Below are 20569 nucleotides of genomic sequence, written 5' to 3' on the forward strand. Positions count from 1 at the left end.
ACTTCACCTCACAGTGCTGACAGCTGGTTAACGCAGATCCACCTGTCAGTGCGCGAACGGCAGCTCTCCCAGCGACACAGGTCATGAAACTGATTCCTCTGAAGTCTGACGCCTTCTGCACCTTTATTATGGATGAATATAAGCAATAATAGATCTATCCTTCCACTGGAGCTCTGAATCATGATCAGGATCAGTCCGTGTTCAGTGTGGTAAATGGAATAAAAAGTTCATCCTAGAAATCAATAATAAAGGACAGAAATCTAAATATGTTTATATATATATATATATATATATATATATATATATATATATATATATATATATATATATATATATATATATATATACTGTATAAGCTGTATAAGTGCCAGAGTTTTGCAGTTTAACCGACAAAATCAAAAATGGTTTCTTCAGTGAATGCGCTGTGGCTGGAGTGACGGACAGCTGCCGTACGGTGATCATGGTTCGGAGCGCCGTGGATTCTTCACACAGTAAACAGGCTTTTTGCCCGAGTCGTTCTGATAATAAAGAAGAATAAAGAAAGTGGCTGTGAACAGTTGACTGCCTCGTTTGACTCGTCCAGCAGAGAAACACTCAGGACTGAACAGAACAGGCAACATCATGACGGCAAAAACATTATATATAGGTGAAAAAAAGAATGAAGAGGTGGAGGAAAATGACGTGAACACAGTTATTGATTTTCCTAGACGGTTATGATTTATTATCCGTGTACACATTGACACCCCTATCACCCACCACAAGACAACAAGGTAACCGAGTCCACATGCAGAATATGAAGAATGATCAAAGATCAGTGTGATCATGCAAATGTGACTGTGATCATGCATATATGACCTCTGATCCCTGAGATAAAATAAATCTTAAATATACCAACTCACATCTAACTTGTTTTTTTTCAGCTCTTGATAAAGTGTGTAGTTACCAGCATCGTTCAACTGTGTCACCAAGTCTTGAGTTAAAAATGTGAGCTAAAAATCCACAGTCTGGAAGAATCTCAATCTAATTCAAATCAGCATAATAAAAACTGGAAGAATCGAACTGGGAGAAAAAAACCAGGAAAAGCTGATGATAGCTAATGATGATTAGCACATATCCCTTCATGTTTTCTGTCATTGTGCTCAGCTCAGTCCAACATGTGGTCCGTGGACCAGACCCAGGACCCCAGAGGGTCCGGTCCGGTCCAGCCTGTGAGTTGATGTACTGACAGTTGAGTCATTGTTGTGTTTTCAGTTGCAGCAGGATTAAAACAGACGTTTCACTGTATCCTGCAGCAAAGTTTAAAGTGGACATGAAGCTGAAATTACACTTATTTTCTCTTAATTTGGTGTCAAACATTCAGATTTGTGGATGTTTGTGCAGTATTGTTATCATTTCACTGCTCTGACCCCCTCGAGTTTCTACTGGAACTAAAATCAGTTTGGCTCTTATGGTTTAAACCTGACAAACAAGTTTTTTTTTTTGTTTTTTTTTAGTGCTTGAGACTTTTCCATCGCTGACATGTTTGTTTTGCAGCTGCTGATTAATAGAAGTGCCTGTGCTTTGACCCAGCGTTGCTTTCGTGGTAAACCTTCATTCAGAGAAAAATATATGGAGTTTATAATGTATCCCTGCATTTTGATAAAATTCATTAAGATGTGAATTTTTTGGGCCATGTCGCCCAGAGCCAGCGATGTTGAAGGTTTTAAGTCAGAAGAGAAGAACGGAGCGACCATACATCAAAACAGCTGTGAGAAGAAGATTGTTGACGTTTCAGTATCGGCGGGATTCTTTAACTTCAGACTCAGGCACTTATGAGTGTTTCCCTTATATTTGTTAGCTCGTGATTATTTTATTATCATTATCATTATTATTATTATTATTATTATTATTATTATTATTATTATTAACCACACTTTTTTTTCTGTCCTCTATTCTTGTGTGCAATGCGCCATGCCAAACATTTACCCCTTTGACACATATGAAAACCCATGTGGAATATATCTCAGCTACATCCACCAGATGAAATTTAAATGGTGCAAAGATGTGATTATGCATCGTAATTAATATCTACCAACCGAAAAACTTTTTAATGCCATTTATGTTGTCTGCGCCGTTACAATGCAAACCAGACTAAAACATGGTCGTTTAGTGAAGATAAGAGAAATGTCTGATTGTGTTTTAACAAGTTTTGTAATTGTTGTTAGTTCGTGATTGAGTATGAGCCTCACAATTAGAGAACTTAATGATGAGAACAAAGCACATCGGAAAGACAAGTGTCTTCATGAACGGACCCGTAATCAGCAGAGATCAGTGGCTTTGTTTCACAGACTCCTGTTAAACACTCCAGTTGAAGCTCAGCTGTGTGTTTTGGGACGTCTGCTGTCAGTCTGATCAGGTCAGGCTGTTCGCTGGTGTTTTCACTGCTCTCCTCAGAGAGTCCAGTTCTGGAGCTTCACCTGTGACGCCGTTGGTTCGGATGTGTGTATCGCAGCTGCTCCGTTCAGCGCGTGACTCTGCTCTGCTCTTCCAGTTTCGCACCTTCGACCCGTGCAAGCAGCTGTGGTGCAGCCACCCGGACAACCCCTACTTCTGCAAGACCAAGAAGGGCCCGCCTCTGGACGGGACCGAGTGCGCTCCGGGGAAGGTGAGAGCCGAGCAGCCGGACTCAGACCGGCTCCTCTGTGACCTCTGTGACCTCTGTGACCTGACGCTGGTCGTATCCATTAACTTTTCAGCTCAGAGACTTTAACCTTTTGCAGCGGTTCCTTCAAGCCGTTGCTCTTTGCTCTCTCTTCACACCACTGCACATCCTGCCTGTGGACTCGGCTCGCCTGCCTCCTCCTGCTTCAGTTCTCACAAAAACACCAGAAATCAGGATTTTTTTCTGCAACATTCAACTGTGTTTTTCTAAATTTGTGACCTCGATGCCGATCGAATCACATTCAGCGCTACTTTTTTTGCCATTATAACATATAAATTGGGAGTAAAGGTGAAACAGTGCAGATTGGAACTGAATATCCATTAATCTGAAATTCAAATTAAATAAATGCAAATGAATGCAACATTCTGTATATCATGTACACAAAATGAGAAAACTCATCACAAGTATGGAAATGATGTGTGCCTGGATGCATGCATATTTAATTACAGCATGATTCCTGTTTCAGGGCAGCTGAGCATCGCAGACTGATTCGATTTGAGCAGTCGAGGTGTTTAGCGTCTCATTTTGGGAAATTTCACTTCTACATTTTATAACAACGGCTGACGCTGAAAAAGTGTCACTAGCTTGATTAAACATTTGCTGGAATCTGAAATAGGCTGAATCTGATTTTCCTGCTTCCCGTCTTCCTCAGTGGTGCTACAAAGGTCACTGCATGTGGAAAAACCCCAATCAGGTCAAGCAGGACGGCGCCTGGAGCTCCTGGAGTAAATACGGCTCCTGCTCGCGCTCCTGCGGGACCGGCGTTCGCTTCCGGACGCGTCAGTGCAACAACCCTGCGTAAGTACCCCGGACGGCCGGCGCTCATGGGAGGGAGGCAGGGAAACGCCCGGACACCCAGGAGAACCAGGTCAAAGCTGCGACTGATTCTCTAGAAAAGGCTTCAGACGAACAAGCCACTCAGGAAGAAGAACAATGGAGGAACATTCAGTTTCATAATGTCGTTAATGTTGTTTTACTTTTAATCGTGGAGAAAACATTCAAGCAGTGGATGAAAGCTGGAGGTTTTCTTGTTTTTAGACTGTAACAGCTTCAATGAGGTGTTTCTCATTTGAAACGACGGTGGAGGGAAAGCAATAATCCACACAGCTAGTCTCTGATGGCAGCAAGTGGGCGGTCGAATGGACAAATCAACATTTCCCAGGCCGCCTTCTCCTGTCATCATTTCCCAGAATGCAGTAAAGAATTCATGAATCCAGCTTTGTAAACCCAATAATCGTTTCTCATGTGGCCTGTGGTTTGAGAACGGCAAATTAAAAACCAATCAAATGGAAGAGCGAGTGGATCACTTTCACTTCCTGTGACTTCTCCCTCTGGAGGAGCCACCAGCTAGCTAGCTCGCTAGCCAGGTCAGTTTTTTTTCCCACAGAAATGTTCAGTTTATCTGCCATCAAGCTACAGCAGAATTTTTCAAACGGCAGCCAGAGTCGTGTCTTCCTCAGCCGAGCTCACAGGAAAAACCTCATGCATACCGAGTTTCCGCCGTTTCAACTCGTCTGGACGATCACCCTGAACGGCAGCGGCGCCGTGTGACTGTCAGCGGCTCTGACAGGATGACAGTCTGGAGACGCGCTCCCGTCCGCCCACCAAACGGACCTTGACAGATGACACACAACCGCTCCCAGACGTGTTGCTCAGAGTCTGGGGAAAGTTTTTCTACACTGAGGTCAAACACGAGTCTCTCCGGAGAACACGGCGTCCTTCCTCCAGCGGGAAGACGCCTCAAATAACCAGCAGCCAGGACAAACGAGAGAGAACTGAACGATTAGCGGCTTGCTCTGCGAGGAGCTGCTTGGTGTCAGAAAACTGATTAGAAGAGTGTTTTGAAAAAATCCTCATCTTTATTCTGGAATCTGACACAGCTGCTCCTCAGCAGTGATTAACATCCAAATAAAAGCTTTATTTCCCTCCACAAAGGGTGAACGCTGGAGGAGCGGGATCATTTTCTTCAGGACTGCTGTGAACTGTGGAGTCTTGGATGTGCTGAAGCTGTAGGAATATCTGAACTATGCATCAAGCTTCAATTCTTCAAACGATTGAAATCGACTCTTATTGACTCTCTCTAAACATTGGGGGAGGAGAAGAAGATAACGCTTCAATTACCTTTACACAACAACAGAGTCAGTCAAACTCAACTTTTGACAGCACTTTTGGAAATCGCTGTGACTCTGTTTCCATGGAAACAGCAGAAACATCAACCTTTTTGACAACGCTGTGTCCACGGAGACGGCAGAATCAAAAGAATCAGTCATGGAAGTAAGAGACGCAGTGGCTGCAGAGGTTTAGGCTCCGTCTTAGCAATGCTTTAGATCAGGCTGTCAGAGGTAATCGCATTAATCGTGAGTAATTAATGTAGGGATCACTAAAGATAACATTTTTTAGTCATGACTGATCACATAATTAGGGTTAGGGCTATTTTAAACGCACAAATTGTATTAAGCTGATCTGCATGACTTTTGAAAGAATATCCAGCAAGGTGAAAAGGAAATTCTTTCTGTTTGATTCCCGATCAAGATTCTCTGGTCAGAAATCAGTGGCTGCAGGAAGTCTCCATGCTGAAACTTCAACCGTGACCATAAATTCAACTTCTGAACTGACGGATTGGACTGATGAACGCTTTACGTTATGGATTGAGAACTCCCTTCAGAGGCTAAACAACAGCATTTAAAACATTGCAATTCAAAGTGTGATTAATCGTGATTTAAAAAGCCCTAGTTTTGTAACATGTGGCTCAGAAACACTGAAAACAGAAGTGGTTTGAAAACACTCCGACTCTGTTTCCATGCCGACAAGTGTCAGCTTTAATCGCTATTAATTCATGAAGGGCTGTCAGCAATTTTTTTTTTTTTAAATTGCAAATAATCGCATCTTTTGTGAACTTGTAATCAAGCTTGAAGTGAAGAGTCTAACCCTCATAATTCAGCTGTTCTGCACAGGGAGAATGAGCTTTATCATCTATTAATCATTGACAGCCCTCCATGAATTAATCTCAATTAGTTGCACTTAAAACTGTCAGCACCGGTGAAAAGGCATCTTTTCTGAGACGCCGCTCCTGCTCGTGCACTCGGTCGAGGTGGATGTTTGAGCTCGTGCTCGGCAGACGGACAGGAAGAACAGTGCGCGGTGGCTCTCGGTCCAGATTCTGCTGGAGTTTTACTTTGACAGTAAACTGAAGAAACGATGTGTTTCCACTGGAAGCGTTGTGCTGTCGACGGGGCCCGGATGTTTGGTCTTTTAGCTTCAGTCGTGACTCAAACTGCTCAGCCAGGCCGGTTTATTTTCACCCTGCTGGGTTTATACTCAGCAAGTATCACCTCTGAGTGGTTTCAGTCTCTAACTGGTGTTTTGTTGTCTGATCCTCTGTTCCCGACCCCTGACCAGACCGTCCAACGGTGGCCAGGATTGCCCCGGAGTGAACTACGAGTACCAGCTGTGCAGCACGGACGACTGCCCCAAGCATTTCGAGGACTTCCGGGCGCAGCAGTGCCAGCTGCGCAACTCCCACTTCGAGTTCCAGAACGCCAAACACCACTGGCTGCCGTACGAGCACCCCGACGGTATTCCTCCACACAGCGCCGCCCCGCTCTGTCTTCTCCGCCTTCATCCAGTCCCTCCTGGCTCCTGGAGGAGCGCCAGGCCCACTGTGGGTCTCAGTCGCTGCTTTTACCTGGCCTCACTTCACAGAGCCGGGTTTTATTGTGTTGCTCCTTAATGGTTCGGGATTCTGAACACCAGCAGGGAGAAAACAGGGAGACAAAATCCAGAAGCCAGACGGTCGCACATGAAGCCATTGTGCTGCCTTGATGGAGGAGAGCTTTGACAAAGACCGAGGAGCGCTTCCACTTTCCACACAGCGATCGTTCATCATGGGGAATTTCATTTCGTATCAAAAATAAGACCAACAGCAGGACCAGTTTCTCACTTTGGAACGACTCCTGTGTCATTTCACTGACACTGCGGCGCCTGTTTTTATTGCTCAAAAACATATAATCACTGCCAAAATGTCTCAAGACAATTAAAAAATAAGAAAAGCCCAAATAGACTTAATTGGTCCCATTATGCACAAAATGAAAAACACTTCAGTGTGTTTGGAGTGATTGGTTTGTGCAAAATCACGACTTCCTCTCCATTGTTTTCTACAATTATGTCATGAAATAAAAATAAAAAAAACTGTGGATAATTTTGTTTGACAAAAAAATAAGAAAGAAAGGGAGAAAGATGAGGTTTATGTGAAGGTCTGCATGCTGGAGGATTCTCACAGAAGACAGAGTGTGAGGAGAGAGAGGCCGTTAACACACCCAGAGGTGTTTTAATGTGAATGATTAGACAGCGGTGTTGGCCAGAAGAGATAGAAAACCCCTCTGTTCATGGAAACTCAACAGAGGAAGATGAGAATCTCAGGTCAGCTGGTGATTAGTGAGCCGCATCCGGACACCAGCTTTTTTGATTGCTTCCCTTCCTCGCATGAGTGTCACTAAAAGCACCTTTAAACCCGTCATCAATAAAGAAAAACATCAAATGGAAGCAGGTTAACTGAATAATTTTCATTTTCATTTACTTTAAGTCACACTTTTATTTTTACATAATTTCTTTTTTCTGGTTGCTTCTTCAAAACGTTGTTACAGTGTTTGAACATTTACTTTCACTTTGCAGTTTCATTTACAGTACATAGTTGTCAGTTTATAAAATCATCAGACAAGGTTGTTCTGATACCAGTGTAGCTATGGGTGGATATCGGCTATCAGCCAATATTACAGTAGAATATTGGTCAAAATGCTCACATCGGTGAGTCTGTAGTTATTTCTACCAGGAAATGAGGCGGAATAACTCTTCCTTGATGTGTTTTCTTGATGAAAGCAGTTGTGATTCGGGTTAAAGGTCACAGTGACCTCTCCGGTTGACCTGTTCAGGATCACTTGTCTGCTCGTTCCTCTCTCGCGCTGCTCATGGCTTCTCTTCAGAAAATGACGTCATTCTTTCTTCCAGCCATCAATTTGTTTGTTTGTTTTGTTTGAATGCAGTTTAAGCCTTTTCCCTGCCAGGGCCTCGCCTCACGGTTCTCTTGTCTTGTAGCCAACAAGCGATGCCACCTGTACTGCCAGTCCAAGGAGACGGGAGACGTGGCCTACATGAAGCAGCTGGTGCACGACGGGACGCGCTGCTCCTACAAGGACGCCTACAGCATCTGCGTGCGCGGCGAGTGTGTGGTGAGGACGCTTGCTGACTCTGGTGGCGGTGGACGAACCACACAGTGTGTCACTGGGACTGAGGACTTCTTGTCTGTTCTCTTACAGCAGATGTTCGCTATCAGAACCGCTCTTTTGCTTTTTTTTGCTTAAACTAAAAACGAGAAGATCTTGAATTCTGACTAAAGCGGCTCATATATCCAGGGGCCATGTTCTGTTTTCCAGCAAAACACTTTAATTTAACTCCATAAAGATGTTCAATTCAAAGATTTAGGGCCTGTTTTTACACGGCAGCAATTCCAATTCAAAACACTAAACTTTAGTTGCGTTTTGGGGATCGGATCAAATAGAAACACAACTTTCTGAAAACACAACTTCTCTCTAGCCATATCCAGTTTGATTCTGGATTGGTCTGAGATCTGTTGGAGTTATGAGCCTTAAGGGTTTAATTAGTTTCACCAGCAGGACTGTGAATGTTTAATGACTACGTCCAGTTCGGCCCTGAATTATTGAGATGGCTTTGAGTGGCTAAAGGTTAAATATGGCGCTCAGTCAAACAGGCGTCGGCTTCCAGACTCTGTAAATGTTCTCATATCTTTAAACTGCTTTTATCGGCACATGGCAGCAGTATTTAGTTTTGTTTGGGAGGATTTTCAGGAACTACTTATTGTGATTTTTGGGAATTGTCAAAGGAACAGTTAGAACAGATTAAAATGAGGCACAGGAAAGAAGGAGGCGCATCGAAACAGGCGTTCTGCTGATTGGTTAAAAAACAAACAGCCACAGATGGACAGGACATGAGGAGGAGTTCATTTACTGTTCGAAATCAAAATGAAACAAAACAAAAAAACTGATGGAAAAAAATATTAACTATGAAACCATTGCAAGAAAAATAAGATGCAAGACAGAAAATGTTTTGAAAAGTAGTAGACAAATAAGAATCCAGGAGGTTTAGTGAAAACTCTGCGTCTGTTAACCCTGAAATGAACGAAGCTCTGAGATTTCAGTTTAAAAAAGCAGGGAATTCAGCCAGAGACTGAGGACTAATTCTAACCTGTTTAACTGAGAGAGGCATATTGTTCTCTGCAGTGTGGCGTCATTACAAAAACAACACCAGATTAACATGCCATCTACATCGTTTCCAGCGTTTTTGAAACGTTTTCTGAAACAGAAGCATTCTCAGTGAAGACATTGCCGTGGTGACGGGGCCTGGATCCCCCTGCTCACCCGTTGTTCTGTTAGCCTCGGTGTTTTCTGACGTTACTCATATTGCATATTCATGAAGATTATGACGTGCTGATTGTGACGTTTGTCACACTTTATCCTCACTGTGTCCAATTAGCCGATCATCTTACACACTCACACACACACAGCATCAGATTACAGCCATCTTGCACAGCAAACGCTTATTAGACAAGCCCAGTTGTTCTTGGATACAGAATATTTGTCTCTGAGATGCAGATTAAATCAGCTTAATGTGGAAGCATGTTGTGCAGAAGAACTGCTACATTTCTTTCTTGGAATTTACAAATCCTTGGCAGAGATTTCTTCTGAAATAGTGAAAACCATGTTTTCTTCGCTGTGCGTTTGGTTTGCAGCTGCAGTGATCTGATGGATTGATGAGCTCGGCCTGGTGAACACAACACTGGTGGAAAAGCACACTGATCAATGATCCTTGTTTGTGTTTCCTGGGCCTCCAGAAAGTCGGCTGTGACAGAGAAATCGGCTCCAACAAGCTGGAGGACAAATGCGGGGTTTGTGGTGGAGACAATTCCCACTGCCGCACGGTCAAAGGAACCTTCACACGGACGCCCAAGAAACCCGGTAAGGCAGCAGAGGACGGGCTCAGGCTCCCCCGAGAGCTGAGAGCTTCTGTGGACGTGTTTGAATCAGACATGGTGGTGACTACCGATGAGTTCAGAATATCTGAGCAAAGGTGTGATCAGAAACCATCTCAGGTCAAACAGTTTGAGGAAAAGTTGACATCAGGCGCCGTTTATACAACATTTTCAAGTGAAAATACGAAGCATCTGTTGCATTTTGGGCGTCCGTTTCCATGATGGTAACGCTCCGGCTCCCAGGATGGAGCTTTTTGAAAACGCTCGGGCTCGGGCTCCGTGGAAGTGAGGGGAAATGTAACTTTTTGAAAACGCCTGTCTCCATATAGATGCTGCTGAACAGACATCGTTATCGCTTTCAAAACATTCCTCACTGTAACTTTTGTAAAAGCGTTGTCACTTGAAGTGTTGTGTAAACAGATCCTGAGACTGTCTTTGAATCAGTGTTGAATCATTTTGGGTGAAGGGCCTCTGACAGCTGGACTGCGTTCTGCTGCAGAGTATATGTGATGAAAACGTCTGTTTCACAAAACCAAGTAAAAATTCCTACAGTCTCAAAAACATTTGAAAACAACTGCTGCAGGACCTCACGCTTATCAAAACGTTTGATTTTTAGGAGGATTTAAGCCGTTCACGGTCAAAGAAAGCCATCAGTTTTCCCTGATTCATGCTTCACCTACTTTAATTCAAATAGGTGAATGGTAAACAACATCATTTTTGATGATTCTTCTATCAGATGTCAAACACAATGCTCAGAATCCCTGCATATATTTCAGAGCTTGTTATCACACACACACACACACACCCTCCCTTCAGTGATAACGCTGTCGACAGATTATTGCGTTCGTGCTGCTGCCTCATTGCTTCCCGACTTTCTGATAATTCTGCTTCTATCAGCAGAAGACATAAATGTTTATAGAATATACAAAGCTAAATGATTCCCTGACAAAGCTGGATGATGCACTTTTTCCTCCAAATCACAGAAGAGCCATTTTCCTGGGAATGCTCTTCAGCTCTGGGTTCATCTTCATGAGTATCTACTATAAATTCCCCTGCAGGGACGCTGTGAGATGCGCTGACTCTAAACTCTGGAGCCTGCATGCATTATTAAGAGCCGGGCTCACTGATGTGCATCTAATTGTTCCCGGAGAACACTGGAGTTCCACAGAAATCCAGAAATGAGATGCGGCGCTGGATCAGCTCGGTACGCTGAAAACTCAAACCCTTCTGTGTGTTTTGAGTCTCCATTTAAAGTTCACTCTGGACATTGTAGCTCCTGGACAGGTGGAGGTGAAGCACATGGAAGATTTGAGAAAACTTCTCAGGTGAGTTTAAAGAAAATCCAAGCAGACTCATCGTCGGAGCTTTTTTGAAAAGTTTCACCTCAGGAGCCGCATTCGTAAAGTTGCATTATGGTCTATAGGTCAGGTCTATGGATCAGGACTTTGGATCAGGGTTATATTGATCAGGTTTATGGATCAGGTTTATTGATCAGGTCTATAGATCAGCCCTCCTAAGAAAATGACAGCTTCTCTTTTCCCCCCCGTCTCCAAAGCAAACTTCACTCTTTAATTCCGTGAAAGAGTCAATAAACAGACAATCATTCCTGAAGACAGAACACTCATAAACCCTGTAACCCCTGATCTCAGGCTGGATCTCCTCCAGGAAACACGGGTTTTGGGATTTCAACCCAGGTTTAGTGAAATTAGATGAGAATTTCTGTTTTTTTTTCACCTCTTTTTATCAGCAGTTCTTGAAATGCAGATTTTAAAAAGCAGTCGCGACCACTATAAAACCAGCTGCTGTTCAGCTGAGCAGATGAAACTGTGGGAATCCAAACTCTTGGGATTTATTTATGATTATGTTTTGAAACTATTGTGCAGAGTTGAAAACGCCGCTAATGGGAAAACATCACATCTGACCCTGGTTCGGCGTCTGCTGTAATAAATGAGTGTGAAGTGGACTGTCGGCGCGTCTGTGAAGCAATTCCTCACTTCAGATTTATGTGGAAAACAGCTGACCTGAGAAGAGGAAATGTAACCGTCTCCATGTTCCCCAAATGAGAAATGTGGCAAAGCTTAAAGGGCAATCGCTGCCCCGCAAACATTTAATCTCACAGCTACAAATGGAAGAAACAGCAGCAGCAGAACACGGGACAGTTAGTTTAATAGTTTCCACAGTTGTTTTAAATGTACAGCCTGAGCCGAGTCTTCCTCCAGAGGCGGTTTGCTGCTGCGCCTCTTCAAGGACGCTTTTAACGCCCGGCTGTTTGACTTCTGCTCTGAATGCTAATTCAGGCGTCGGCGCCGCTCGAGGTTCTCGGCTTATCAGAGCTTCAGAGGCATTACTGAGGAAAAACCAAAAAGGATTCTGGGGAAATATGTTGTGGTGGATGCAAATCGACCTCCGTCTGCATGGCAGCACTTCCAGTCAAAACCGTTTTGCGTTTTGCATTCTGAAACCGATGTCTGTTTTCACGGAAATGGCAGAAAGGCTGAAAACCACGCCACAGCGGTTCAGAGGAGTTTTCAACGGAGACAGAGTTGAATTTTTTTTCCAATCAAAAAGTAGTGTTGTCAACAGTTATACCACAGTTACGGTGTAAAATTCATCATTTTTTATTCAGTTGAAAGCATCACAGTGTCCATAAGCATCGATTAATTTGAAACGCGTTTTTTGACAGAAAGCCTTGGTTGTGTGTCTTTGATAGATGACAGCGGTGCTCAGAGCTGAAAACACAACTTTTTAAAAAAACACTGTAAACAGACATTCGCTTTCCAAGCCGTGAAAACTTGACACGTTTCTGAAATGAAAACAGTGTTTTAATTTGAAATGTTGCGTAAACGGGGTCTCGACAAATCCCCAATAAAGGATCAACTTCTGCATTGATTTAAAAAAATAAACGGCAGTAATGTTCCTCTTCTCATCTGAGTCTGTAGCAGAGGCACGCTGATTGATACGTAGATGGATTTACAAAACATGATGCTGTGCGCCACTTTAGAGAAGGAAAAGAAAAACAGTTTTTTTCATTTTACAAAGGTAGGGCTGCCTCAGATTTGTGTAAATGTCCAGTAACCACTGAAGGTGGCCGAGGCTTTATTTCCCATCACAGCTGGGAGAGTAAAAAATAAACCCTAATGAAAGCAATCATCTTAAAAACCTCCAGGAATAGAGTGATTAGTGTGCGATCTGAAGCTCACGCCGTCCACCTCTCTGCACGCCGCTCATCATCAGCTGAGGAATAATTACCTTCTAATATATTGATGAGTGTCTGCTTTTGTAATCCGCTGCCTGAATTCAAAAACAATTCATGTGAACCCACGTATTCCTTCAATTCCTCTGTGGTTCATCTTGCCTTTTGGACACGGCAACGAGTTAACTCACTGCAACCAATCCACTCGCTGCAACAAATCAACACACTGCACATTTTCATCATTAATATTTTTTAGAAAAGTGTTTTAATTTAGATCTTCAGTGTGTAACTTAAGCAGGTTTAATCACCAAATCAATGCACCTAACAGTTTACACATATGTCGTTATAATGACAGTATAATAGATTAAGTTTGTCAGTAAAGTGATGCAGGTAAACAGGAGGTTGGAGCTTGCTATAGTTTGCACAGTCTGATTGTCCCACGTTTGACTACTTTCAGGATTTGTAAAACTAGAGCACAACAACTGCTGGCATAACCAGAAGGACCTGAAGGCTCAGAAGGGTTTGATGTTTATAAACATGACCGATTTAACATCAATCCTGTTTTAAAGATGGAGGGATCAGAACCAAACCTCCAGAGAGCCTGGGTGGATAGAGCTGTGTTCCATAGGTGGAAAACAGAGTGACACTGACACAACACAACCCTGAGACCCAAGCTGAGATGCTGCTGGCTCACTAGCTTTAGCCTCAAAGCCATGCTGTCAGGCTTCGTTTGCAAAAAAAACACCCATAATGCAGTTTTTGGTCTTCTTTCAGCAGAAAGTTTCATTAAAATTAGCTTCATGTTGAGATTGTAGTAATTATCAGTCATAATTGTTTGGTTTTGTGAAAATATCGACATTTTCATCACCTGTGCCCTGAAAAAAACAGCTTTCCGGTTTAGCGTCAGAGGTTATTGAGGCTCTGTTCCACCGAGCCGACCCGCTCAAGATGAAACTGTGCTGCATGAGTTTGACTCTCCAGCTGCACATGGCTTGATTTCACCCTTAAAAAAAACATGGTTTAACATCCCCGATCAATATTTCAGTACAGAGCTCTGAAGATGGCCGGAGCTGACAGAGCTGCTCCGTCACGCCATTGGAGGATGTCTTCCATCCTCCCCGCCACCGCGCCGTTCTCTCTCTCTCCTCTTCTAACCACACGCCTCTTTTAACAGGGAAACAGTTAAGCAAGAGAGCCCAAAAAGAAAGCCCTGTATTGGAAAACACGATATGCAAGTATCCGGTGTTCCTGACCCCCGCGAAGCTCCTCTGTAGCGTCTGTGCAGCTTGTAGAGCAGATGGATGCCTAACGCTGTAGCCACCTGGAGAGCCCAGATATCAGCCGCTCTGCTGCTTCCTCACTAATGAACTCAACTGCTGTGGCTCTCAGGGGCTTTTCTTATGCCTTATAAGTCTCAAAGCCCTTGAAGACATGTTGTGTGTGTTTTGTTTTACTTCCACAGCCTTAACAACCAATTTAAACAGAATGACTGTGCGCAGAACCTTATCGGAACACCACTGTCTTCATTTTTATTTTAGATTTTTAACCACTAAAGTATCTGTTTGTGGTTTTCTGTTCACATGATCTGGTTTTTTTTAGATCATCTCCTTTCAGTTCTAAACCAGTTCAGCTTCTTTTCCCACTTTCCCTTCGATAGAGCAGCTTCCAGGACGCAGCGTCACACGCTCGTAGTTTGACGCCAGCCTCAAGACTTCCGTGTCAAAGTGATCATCCAGACCGATGGATCAGCATCACTCTGAACAGCACTGAGCCAAGGCTCCCTGCTGTTTGTTGACGTGGTGCTGCGTCCGCCATCTTGGCCAGGGCAAACCGCGTCTACTGATGCACTGAGGGCTTTTCCACCGTTGACATATTGGCAGTTTTATAGTGATTCAACAGGTTTTCTAGCAGACTATATGCACGTAGAAAACATACTTTAATGAGATGTGATTCTAAGCTCAAAGTAAATTTAAGTGTTTCATTATGTCAGTTTACCAGTTTACATAAAAACGACATTTTTACAGTGAAAGATAAGAAATATCAATGTTTTTTCTTGTATCAAAAAAGTGAGCCCAAGTGAGTTTCTGTGTCTTAGATTCGTTTCTGTCTTCAGACGTGTTGAAAAATGAAGCATCAAAGAAGTGAATATGAATGCATTAATGTCTGAGCATCAGTAGACTCACTCCTTGCCCTGGCCCTTTTCAGGTGATGTATCAGTGGAGAATCTGCGGCTGAGCTTTGTTGACATGCAGCACCAGGAGCCTGTAATTTGACACCATCCTCAGCTGCAACATGGCCGTTCTCCGGCTCCAGCTACCAAACCCTGTCACAAATCACACACAGGAAAATGTCCATGAATTCATAGCCGAAGGATCATTTTGGACAGCCTGGGGCAGGTTTTTTTTTTTCCATCAGTGGACAGAAATCAGGAAGCGGCCTGCCTGTAAGCATTTAAAGAGCAGCAATTACTCAGTTTACCAGGCCGCCGGCGAAAAACTGCTCCTCCGCTGTGAATTCCCAGCATCCCCGTCCGTCTTAATGAACCCGAATCCCCGGAAGAGGAAGACGCTGCTCCACTAACTGCTTGTGTTTCGTTTTGAAGGGAAGACCAGGGGAGCCTTCTCTTTACCCAAAGGAGCTCGGAATGTGTTTCTGAATGAGACGGAGGACTCTAGAAATGTGCTGGGTGAGTCGCGGCGGGTTTGTGAGAGGTGGACATCCCGACAGGAGGCCGCTGTGCCGAAACGTTCCTCCTGTTGAAACTGGAGCTCCTTCGCATCCCGACGACTCGCCGTGGGTCGCGGTCTTTGTCTTTTCCTGGCAAAACCGCCAGATGTGAAGGAACCTCCAGACCAGTTTCAATCCAGCTTCCAGCCGCGGCGAGGAGGAGGCGCCCCGTCCTGCTTTCTTCTGCCTGAAACCTCTTCACTTGTCTGTGTAGAGCAGAGTTTAGTGACCTTTAGAAACGATGTCCGCCTCTGCAAACCGGTAGATGTCTTTGTATCCGCTAAACTTACCTGTATCTGTTTCCTTCTTCTTTTTCTTCTTCTTCTTCTGCTGCTGCTGCTCTGCTCTACTGTTGCCAAAGGTTTCCTTAAGATGTTTCTCATTCCTGACGGAGCTAGACATGTGATCATCCAAGAGCATGAGGCCTCCCCTCAAATTCTTGGTAAGTGAATCTGCCACGAGCACATGAAAGAAAAGCAGAGGTTGCAGAAATGTTTTCTTATCTTTCTGAATTCTGCTGGAGACTAATGAGAAGGACAGTGAGAGAGAAAAGACCACCGACAGGAGGAAGTATTCTCCTTCACGATCCTGCCCTTGTTTCCCCCAGAGACTAATGGGAACGCGCTAATGCCACCATCCAGGCCCAGAGAACCTCTAATTTCTTATCCATTATTCATTCATCTGTGAAGAAATAATGCCACATTATTTTTTTCTTCTTTTGAAAGATGTTAAAAGAAGAAAAAATGAGCTGCAGCAGGTCACATGTGAAAAGATGCACACACACAGGGCTGATTTACTTTGCAGATTCCTTTCATGTGGCAGAAAAACAAGGTGTTTTTCCTTGATAAGAATTTTCCCACTGCTTAAATGTAATTGTGAACAAGTGCCGTCGCCCTGAATAGAAGTAATAATAGCAGTGAGCGTGGAGTCGCTGGTGTTCCCAGTGAAGTGCTGAGCCACTGCTGTGAGCCTCAGAGGAGAGGCGGCAGGACTCGACTGACGCACTGGAGCCTCACTGGCTACGTTTACATGGGCCCAAAAATGCTCCGTATGATGGGATTGTGAGGTGAAGCGGATTGTAAATGTGTCGTATAAACTCCGCTCGGGGCGGATTATATTTCAGATCGAGGTGGTCTACGCCGATCGATAATCCGCTCATTGTCTTATAGAAACAGCGGAGCGGATTAAACAGGGGAATATTTGTTCCGTGCATGCGTTCCCTCGTACATAGTGATGCGAAGTCGTGTGCACTGAACGGAAAACAGGAAAGTCTGAAACAAGCAGAAGAACTGGATGGTGGTTGAGAAACACTTTTTAATAAAAACCCTGAGAGAACAAACACTGGAGAGGAAAGATGGCCGCAAATCGCTCAACAGCGAGTTGTTCAAAGAGCTTCGTAGAAGACTGCCAGTGACCGCCCGGCCGGTGTTATGGATTAACTGGTTCCCATGTTAACGAGTGACGGTTTTCTGTAAACACGTGCTGGTAACAGCAGGTGTTAAAATAAGACTCACAAAAGACTCGACACATAAATTTACTGTAACTCTAGAAAACCGACGTTCGCTAGAGCGACCACACGTTTCAGACGAGTTTTTATCATCTGTTGGCCACAAGTTAACACAGAAACCAGTTAATTCGAAGCATGGGCAGGCGGAGCAGAGCCTCGCAGCTGAGCGGCGCTGAACTCCGGGACCTGCTGCTCAGTGAGGTGGGACTCCGGCCGGGGGAGTGCTCGCTCTTTGAGCAGCGTAACATGGAGATGTTGGAACACTATATGAGCAGATATCCAGTAGATAGAATAAAAACATTGCTAGTCGCTGAGGACTGCTGGCTGCAAAGCTAAAGATCACAACTGGAACATTCCATGAGAGAATTTGTGCGCATATGTTGTCCATTTGGGAGGACGCCGTATAACCCGCTTTAACCGTGGCACTGGTAAACGAGGATCGAGCGTGGATCGTTTTGTATGCCGTCCATGTGTACAAATGTAATACCATTGTTTTCAATCGAATTGGAAAAAACGCCCATGTAAACTGGACCAATGAGGTATGATGTTTGAGCCAGTTCACATCACGACCAGCCTTCAAGTGAAAACACAACGTGTTTGTTTCTGAAAACGTCCACGTTTACACGACAACGCTGTGAAAACCAGCTCAGCTGCAGTTAGAATGTTGAACCACTAGAACTTTCCTGATGGGAGAATACAGAGAACAATACACTCTCAACATTAACCATGGAGAACACGGACATTCAACAAGGAACCACAGCCTCTTGTGAAACAGGCAGGAAATAAGATGGTAACATGATTGTAGCCATGACAACGATGGGTCTTTTCTTAGGGATTCTGGGAACAGCCCCTAATAAAACATCTCCAAATTCTCATTTATCTTCAAACATATAAAATAATTCCTCATTTAACGAATATATCGTGGAGAAAGTTGTGTTTCTTTCCTCTAAATAATCAATTCCAGATTCACAAAGAGACGTTCTCTGGCTGATTGTTGAAGAAATGATGTTTGTTTGTTTGTTTGTTGCCCCCCTGCTGTGTGAATGGCCTGAGGGAAGCGTGATTTATTTAGCATCCACCTGGTGAAGCGGGTCAGCATCCCTCTCCCGGGCCACAGGCCGGGCGTCTTTCAAAGGCAAGAAATGGAGTCAGCAGCAAATAAAATGAAGATTATCACAAAGATTAAAGTGTGATCCGACTTCAAAGCTTTTCTTTCAAATTAAAATGATTAACTCCAAATCAGCTCGCATGACAGCAACTAAACACATTAAAGCGCTTCTCTTTTATGCTAATATAATATGTATAAAAATATTGAGAGAACAAAGCAAGCAGCCAGAAAAAAAATGACTCCTCCAAAATTTGTTGTAGATATTTATTAAATTGAAGAACGGCCTGCAGAGTGTCGTGGCTCCCAGTTTCTGACAGGAAAATACGAAAACGATGCGTTTTCACTTGAAATGTCGGCGTGTGAACCGGGCCTTAAATTTGCCAGAATCAGAAGGAGGCGGTCCTGCTGGGAAAATCCCGTCCAGCCGTCTCTGTTCTGGATGGGACTCCAACACGCTCCTTCACCAAAGGTGGATTCATCCACACACAGCTGACTGCGATGTGGAGGTGATTAAACACACCGAGTGTGAACGTGCACGCGTGCAGCCCAGCTTTTCTTCTGCTAAATGACTTTTAAAACTCCGGCAGGTCAAGATGATGCATAGACCTCGTTGGGAATGCAGTGTGTTCTGACTCCAGGCAGTTTATTTGTTCTCTCCCTCATTTGTCAGATAAATGTCAGGAAAACACACATGGCTGTTTCTGGACCCTGCAGTCCTGGTTTTCTCGTGCAGGCTCAGTGAGTTTCAATGCTTTATCACGCCGGCTGATTAGTATGAAAATGATACCGGGAGACTCTCAGAATAATTGATCAGTGCCCTCAATCGGCCTCCGCACAACCCTGCTAGTGAGTAATGATGAGCGTGAGCAGAACGGAGACCAACTTCCAGCTCTAATTACTGCTGAACTGCAAACGAGGGATCTGCACGCACCGGATGTTTTGTAAAGAAATGCTTTTATTTATGAAGTTTACTTTTGCAATTTAGTGTCAAATATTTGTCATCCATGGACCTTTCTGGTCTGGATGTCTCCGTGAAAGAAGGCAGATGTGAGCCATTTCAAGAAATCAAGGTTAATATTTGTCTCCTTAAATGACACAAACGGCACGGCTAAGATAAAGTGGAACTTGTTTGTCTTTCCAACTCTCTAACATGCTGTATTTTTAATTTTTAGTCATCAAAACATCACAAAGACCATGAAAACTGAAGTTTTCCATATGGTTTGTGATGAGCTCTGCTCCTCTGGCAGCGTCTGAACAGTTTAGTGATCGGCATCCGTCCCTGCCGCCGGACTCTTTTCCTGTAACGGCATGAACGGATGGATCCGTGACGCTGCTGCTCGTTTCTAGACTGGTGTTCAGTTTGCGTCCTGCTGCTGTTCTGCACGTCTGCCGTCGACAGAACGAGTCTGTCGTCGTTCTCACGTCGATGACGGAGGTGAACAGGTTTTCCTTCCTGTTCTCCTGGTCAGGTCTTTTTCTCCGGTGCTCTCGTAACAGCGGCGTTTTGAGAAATCCCGATTCGTCGCAGCAGGTGTTGAAAGTGAATCAGTGAGTTTCTTCAGTTTAATGTGCTGGATGGGATAACTTTACTCGCACACCTGTGAGGCTGGAGAGGTGCTGCTACTTGTTCTATGAGCATAGATAATCCAGGGGTGTTAAACACAAGGTCTGTGGGCCAAAACCGGCCCACAGGAGACTTCAGTCCAGCCAAACCACAGAGGAAATGGTGAACATTTTCAAGAAAACTGATTTTTGAATACAAATTCACCTGAATCTGATCAAACTTGCATCGTGCAGCAGCGATAAGAGAAGGTTTTTGGATATTGCACCAGATTCGTTTCACCAGAAAGTAACTGACTTCATGTTGAGATCGTAGTGTCTGTAGAAGCTGAACTATCCAGTTGGTGTGTTCCTCAGTCCATTAGCTTGAAATACAGACACACCAGTGTAGTGAAAATGAACACTGTTGGTGAGCATGGTCTCATTCTAAAATGATCCAGTGTTGGTTTTCAAAAGTGTTATCAGTGAACTGACAAAGAAGAAAAACACTCCTCTGAAATGATGATTGAAAAAGCATTCTGTATTTATCACTGAATGAGAAAAACACATTTACAATAGAAAAAAATTAAATGGAATTATCTTACTGATGGAATAATTTATATATTTTTGTGACACTGATTATTTACTAAAACATTGAAAATTCTCCATCAACAAAACCAAATCCCATCTGTAGAACTGCTTGCGATACTTAATGTATGCATGAAAAAAGAGGCGTGAGCACCGGAGGATTT

At 43.8% G+C, this 20569-nt stretch overlaps 1 protein-coding gene across 1 annotated transcript in view; it reads left to right on the plus strand.

Moving 5' to 3' along the window:
• The window catches only part of adamts3 (ADAM metallopeptidase with thrombospondin type 1 motif, 3), a 128668-nt gene that overhangs the window by 82459 nt on the left and 25640 nt on the right, over window positions 1–20569 (plus strand). Inside the window, exons 11-16 of the mRNA XM_030105563.1 lie at window positions 2531–2644; window positions 3354–3499; window positions 6101–6276; window positions 7793–7926; window positions 9606–9729; window positions 16025–16105. Coding sequence (XP_029961423.1) covers window positions 2531–2644; window positions 3354–3499; window positions 6101–6276; window positions 7793–7926; window positions 9606–9729; window positions 16025–16105 — 775 coding nt within the window. The remainder of the gene's footprint in view (window positions 1–2530; window positions 2645–3353; window positions 3500–6100; window positions 6277–7792; window positions 7927–9605; window positions 9730–16024; window positions 16106–20569) is intronic.

The sequence above is a fragment of the Salarias fasciatus genome, chromosome 12, assembly GCF_902148845.1.
Source record: "Salarias fasciatus chromosome 12, fSalaFa1.1, whole genome shotgun sequence".
Lineage (NCBI taxonomy): Eukaryota > Metazoa > Chordata > Actinopteri > Blenniiformes > Blenniidae > Salarias > Salarias fasciatus.